Source organism: Engraulis encrasicolus, unplaced genomic scaffold, assembly GCF_034702125.1.
Source record: "Engraulis encrasicolus isolate BLACKSEA-1 unplaced genomic scaffold, IST_EnEncr_1.0 scaffold_77_np1212, whole genome shotgun sequence".
NCBI classification, from domain to species: domain Eukaryota; kingdom Metazoa; phylum Chordata; class Actinopteri; order Clupeiformes; family Engraulidae; genus Engraulis; species Engraulis encrasicolus.
The window spans coordinates 186,399-193,093 of NW_026946115.1; the positions used below are offsets into that span (position 1 = coordinate 186,399).

Below are 6,695 nucleotides of genomic sequence, written 5' to 3' on the forward strand. Positions count from 1 at the left end.
TTTGCCTTTCAGGGGGCCTACAGCAACCTGTAGCCTAGGGGCCCCAGGCCATGTTAATGCGGCCCCACAGCAACCTGTAGCCTAGGGGCCCCAGGCCATGTTAATGCGGCCCCACAGCAACCTGTAGCCTAGGGGCCCCGGGCCATCTTAATCAGGGGGCCCACAGCAACCTGTAGCCAAGGGGCCCCATACCATCTTAATCAGGGGGCCCACAGCTACCTGTAGCCTAGGGGCCCCAGGCCATGTTAATCAGGGGGGCCCACAGCTACCTGTAGCCTAGGGGCCCCGGGCCATGTTAAACCGGTCCTGATGCTGAGGTACCGATCATCCCTATGTGAGGTGAAGAATTAAGAATTAAGTTTTTAAACTCTTATTTTCTATAAATCATTCAATGGCCTAGAGCCTAAATATATTGCAGACGTTTCAATGTTTAGGCTACATGTCATTCCCTGTTATGTGAAAAATCCATGAAGTTAGTCAAGTGTTCTGTTTTCCCCTCACTTTGACTGTAGCGGGTTAGAAGCTACTGTATTAAAAAGCCTTTTTAGTTAAATAAATACATAAATAAATAGTACTACTGTCTGCTGTAGGCAGCGTCTCGGGTCGTATGTGTAGTGCTTGTGTCTGAGCAGAGAGTTAGCTGGATACAGTGGGTCTTTAACCCTCCTGTTATCCTTCGGGTCTATTTGACCCCATTCAATATTTAACGTCTGAAAAATACATGAAGTAGGCTACATAATTCTTTTGCTTCATCTTTGATGACTTTTCCTAAATATATGGGGTCAATGTGAAAAAAGTGAAATTTCCACAAAAATATTTCCCTAAATGCTGTACACGTTTTGGTTAGGCTACATCTGTGTTCCTTGGGGTCAATTTGACCCCAAATTAGTTTAAGTGTATTAAACATATATGGAACTTCCATATTTTGCTAAAACATGTTCCAATCTGACACGATTATGTATAATACATGACCATGACTTATTTAGAACAGAACAGTTTGCTTTATTTAGGGCTCTGATGACTAACAATATGTGGACGATGGCCAAAACTAATTCAAGGCAACTTTTGGGCAGTTGTTGGACATTTTCGCCTAATCATTTATTAGTTCTTTTGGTGTGGGGGTGCTAGGACTTATCTAAATAGCTTTTTATGTCCCCAACAGAGCAAAAGTAAATATCTGAGGCATAAACTGGTGCAAACGTTATTGCTTCTACTGATTTTGTACACTTGTAAGTGGCTGGGGCCAAAATATGACCCCAAGGATCACGGATGTAGGCCTAACCTAAATCTGAGGATAGCAGGAGGGTAATGATTAGGCCTATCTCTGCTCTTTTCTGGCTGCGCTGAGTCCATCGAGGGAAGTGTTGTCCTCTCTCGCAGTCTAGATTATTGTTTGAGCCGCCTTCTCAGCCGGTAGGCTATGTCAATCAAATCGTCCGCCCATGAGCGTGAGGGAGGACCGCGCTGTGTTGGCGCTACGGAGACTGTTGGTCTGCTCCACTCGCACGCCTTCAATCAGGAGTTTTACGTGTAGCCTAATCTTACCACGGGCAGAGAGGAACTATTTATTTTCTTTCCCACGGGCTGACCGACCCTTCGTGGTGTTTTTGCGTCAAAGTAAACATTTAATTCTGCCACATTCAGCCAAACACAGAGCTGTCATTACCGAGGCCTTGGTGCGCCAAGGTTTCGAGAAATGAGGAAGGTGACAATAAAATGATGAAAATAATTTGTAATAAATAGCCTAATGCAGACAGTGGAGTTTCCGAGTTTTGCTTGCGGTTTGTTTCTTTCTTTTATATTATGCGTATTTGCTGGTTTCCAAGGGAACCCGTGAGTTCCAGCAGCGCACTGGTCTTCTCACGCGCCGTCGCTACGGCTGAACTTACATGTTTCCATAGTAATAGAACCAATTTTTGTTTTTGTTGTTTTCCTCGTCAAAGTGGAAATGGAGAATAGTCAAGGGGATAAAGTCCCCTCCAAAACAGAAATCGGACCGCCGCTGCCGCCCGCAGGGGTTGTAGGCCTAGGCGTGCCGCGTGAAAGTCAAGATGGAGAAATATCAGGCGAACCCAATAACCTGTCAGGACGCAGTCCAGAATCAGATGACGCTCAGCAGGAGGTTAGGGTGTGTGCGTGTGTGTGTGTGTGTGTGTGTGTGTGCGTACGTGCGTGCGTGCGTGTGTCTAGTTATTTATTGCAGTTTTTTATTCAGTGTTTTAGTTGGTTTAGTTAGAAACATATACCAGGCATGTTGTAGCAGCCTGTTGCTTATGATGACATGATAAAAAAAGAGTTAACACATTACAATACACATCCAACCAGATATAACAAGACATTGACATAACAATAGGCAGTCCAGGACAAACAACTATGCAACAGTTCCCCTTAGTAGGTTAGTAGAGTAGAGTAGAGTAGAGTAGAGTAACTTTATTGATCCCCAGGGGGAAATTCAGGTATCCAGTAGCTTACATAAATACACAAATACACAAAAGCCCACATGGACATTTCAAGACAAAAAAATGAAAATAAAATAAAAACAGGAATAGTCATCAGGGTGGGGAAAATAAAATAAAATAATAGAGATAAAAGTAGAGGTAATTGTGCAAAAAGACATTCTGTGAGTTGGGATAGACCAAAGCAGAAAAAACATACTCTGTCAGTTAAGGTAGACAACAAGTGTTGATGGATACATCTATGATATAGTATAGTATGTAGAAGTAGGCAGTGTACAGAGTATGATAGGGGTTGAACATTCTTACAATGTCACAGTAAAGTACAGGTAAGTGTTTTAGGCAAGCACACACACACACACACACACACACACACACACACACACACACACACACACACACACACACACACACACACACACACACACACACACACACACACACACAAAGAGGTTCCCCAGCAACTGGGCCAGCTCCGACAGATCACAGTCTTTGCTTGTGGTAAGCAGGAAAAACAAGTATGTCCAGTGGTCAAGGGTCAAAAGTTCCTTAGTGCAGTTATTGGACAGCACACGCACACACACACACACACACACACACACACACACACACACACACACACACACACACACAACACACACACACACACACACACACACACACACACACACACACACACACACACCAAGAGGTTTCCCGGGCTGGGCCAGCTCTGGCATCTCAGGCAGTCCAGTCCCCTATGATGATGTTCTTCTTAGTGTCCTTCTGTGTGTTGTTAAACAGCTGAATTGCCCATGGGACAAAGGACTTCCTCAGTCTGTCAGTCCTGCAGGTGAAAGCACGGAGTCTGTGGCTGAACAGACTCAGTTGGTTAGTGAAGGTGGCGTTAAGGGGGTGATGCTGATTGTCCATAATAGAGTCTAGTCTGCTCAGTGTTCTGCTCTCAGTTATTGAGGTGAGTGTCTCCAGTTCCATGCCCACCACTGATCCCGCCTTCCTCACCAGTCTGTCAAGGCGTCCAGCATCTCTCTTCCTGATGCTTCCTCCCCAGCACGTCGCAGCAAAGAAGAGCACGCTGGCCATGACAGACTGGTAGAACATAAGCAGAAGTCGGCTGCAGACATTGAAGGACCTCAGCCTTCTGAGGAAATAGAGCCTGCTTTGGCCTTTCCTGTAGAGTGCATCTGAGTTTGTGGACCAGTCCAGTTTATTGTCGAGGTGCACTCCTAGGTACTCCTAGGTTAGTAGGCTACACAGGGTAGGCTACACCAGTGGTTCCCAACCTATGGGTCAGGACCCAACCAATGGGTCGCCAAAGATCCACAGAGGGTCGCAAAGCTGATTTAAGGGGTTTGATTTGAGATACCATATAAAGCCCATATTGAATACAAGTCAGTGGTAGCAAGAGCAAAACAACAGCATATATAAATTGGCTGAACTGGTCCTTTAACACATTACAATACACATCCACCCATATATAACAAGACATTGACATACCAATAGGCAGGACAGGACAAACAATTATGCAATGAACAGTTCCCCTTAGTAGGCCACACAGGTTAGGTGCAGTGCCCAAAATGTAATGGTGTGCCAAAACGCTGGTAGCCAGGGGTGTAGTGGGCGTGGTACATGGAGGGCCGAGTCCACCCACTTCTTGTAAGGTGGGATTTAAAAAAAAACCTTCTGTCCATGTTTGAATACAAAAAGGATAGAATAAGCACACTGCATTTTGGTGCAATTTGTGCACCAAAAAATAAAAAACCTCGAATAGTATGTTGTGTGCTCCGGTCATCCCTGGGTCTAGTCACTGAGAAGTAGCCCAGTCTTTCTTCAGCACTAAATGGCCGGCTACATAAAAGTATATAAGCTTAGGCCCAAGGGTGCTGGAACTGTGGGGCAGTCGTGGTCTAGTGGTTAGAGAGTTGGTCTTTCAATCTAGGGGTTGCCGTTTCAAATCTCCCCTGACCTCTCCCTACATCTCCATCCATGGCTGAAGTGCCCTTGAGCAAGGCACCTAGCCTCCACATTGCTCCAGGGACTGTAACCAATACCCTGAAAAATAATAACTGTAAGTCGCTATGAATAAATGAAAGCGTCCGCTAAGTGCAATGTAATGTAACCACTTGTTTTAAAGTGGTGGTGCATTTTTTTCTTCATTCTTCTGTCTACTGCTGCACTCACCTCATGTGTCTGCAGTAAAAGTTTAGAAAGCCTCATTTAGGGAGCCCAGAAGCCTCATTTAGGGAGCCCAGAAGTGGGGATGCAAATTCACCCCCTTTCCGGCACCTATAGTATGTATAGGCCTATGCCTAGTGGAGGGTAGTGGGTCTATTCTCTTTACTGTTTTATTTTTTAAGCACCTGGAACATCTGCACTTTACTAATGTCATTGTACCTGTACAATGACAATTATTATTATTATTATTATTATTATTAATAATAATAATAATAATAATAATACATTTTATTTTGAGCGCCTTTCAAAATACCCAAGGACACTTTACAATCAAAACAAATACATAACAGTAGGGAAAGTATAACAAAGCTTCAGTGAATTAACAATAGGAGAGTAATTAAAATGCAAAAATGAAATAGAAATAAAAGTACAATAAAAATAAATGTTTTAAAATATTCATTCATTTATTCATTCAGGTGTTGTGCCCTGGCCGTTCGGACCGACGCAGTTCGACGCAGTTGGCAGTTCGATTCGCCCCCCTGGAGGCGAAGATCAGAGGCCTAGCCCCCCTGGAGAGCCTTCTAGAAAGCATCAACTCGGACCTAGAAGCCCTGACTGGAGATGCCGAGGAAACTGAGACCGTCCAAGAGCATGTGGACGCCACCACCACCACCACCACCTCCACCACCATGTCCCCAGAGAATGTGGACACCACCACCGCCACCATGTCCCCAGAGAACGTGGACACCACCACCTCCACCACCGTGTCTCCAGAGAACGTGGACACCACCTCCACCACCACCACCTCCACCTCCACCACCGTGTCTCCCTCTGAGAGAGAGACTGAGACGCTCCCGGGAGACACAGACGCCCTGAGAGCCTCCTTCAGCCAGGACTTCAGCCAGCTGCAGCCCCGTCATCATCATGTGCCCGAGCTGCCCGCCCTGGGAGAGCCGGGGCCCTGGCAGAGCGGCCTGAGGGCCCCCCCGACTGGAGGGCTAAGGGCCCCCCCGACTGGAGGGCTGCTGGAGATGGAGATGGAGATGGAGATTCACTCTGACGTCCCTGTTAAACAAGGAGACACGTGTAAGGCCCATCAGACGCACAGAAAATACCGTAGAACGATTTCCGAAAGGACAAATAAATAATCTATCTATCTATCTATCTATCTATCTATCTATCTATCTATCTATCTATCTATCTATCTATCTATCACAGCGCCCCCTGGCTGCCAGGTAGAGAGTGAGGGCGACTCGTCTCCATTCGAGATGCTGATGATGCCGCCAGCACCTTTTGAGTATGACGAGGCCTTCAGTGCCGCCCCCACCAGGCCAGAAGAGGAACAGCAGGCGGCCTCCTCCTCTAGTGCTGCCCCCACCAGGCCAGAAGAGGAACAGCAGGCGGCCTCCTCCTCTAGTGCTGCCCCCACCAGGCCAGAAGAGGAACAGCAGGTAAAGAAAAAGTAGCGTAAGGGCCTCTGCACACCGGCTCCGACAAAGTGCGGCGCACTTTTGCTTCCGACAGAATTCGGACCCCCAAATCCAATTTCACTCGAACATTGCATTGATAGTCAATGGGCGGCGCCGAGAAAATAGAACTCGTCTCTTATTGCTATCCGACATCGGTGAATGTCCGCGGACATCGGCGCCAGTGTGCGTGGTTCTATTGAAAACAATGGAATCGAATTTTAGCTGAGCAGTGCACAGCACTTTGTCGGAGCCGGTGTGCGGAAGCCCTAGCGCCCTACATTTTAAATATTGAAATATTGTGGTGTAACGCCCTACATTTGAAATATAGAAATATTGTAGTGTAATGCCCTACATTTGAAATATAGAAATATTGTAGTGTATTGCCCTACCTACATTCTAAATATAGTAGGCTAATATTGTAGTGTAATGCCCTAAATTTTAAATATAGTAATATTGTAATATTGTAGTGTAATGCCCTAAATTTGAAATATAGAAATATTGTAGTGTAATGCCCTAAATTTGAAATATAGTAATATCGTAGTGCTGTGGTTCCCAACCTATGGGCCGGGGCCCACTGGTGGGCCCTGAAGGTATTCCA

General features: G+C 45.9%; 1 protein-coding gene across 1 annotated transcript; it reads left to right on the forward strand.

Annotated features, from left to right (window-relative positions):
- The first annotated feature begins 1,895 nt into the window (after positions 1-1,895).
- On the forward strand, positions 1,896-6,109 carry LOC134444852 (mucin-2-like). The gene is made up of 3 exons (XM_063194034.1): positions 1,896-2,122; positions 5,105-5,714; positions 5,847-6,109. The coding sequence occupies exons 1-3, from the start codon at positions 1,949-1,951 to the stop codon at positions 6,092-6,094; spliced, it is 1,032 nt and encodes a 343-aa protein (XP_063050104.1). The 5' UTR covers positions 1,896-1,948; the 3' UTR covers positions 6,095-6,109.
- The last annotated feature ends 586 nt before the right edge of the window (positions 6,110-6,695 follow it).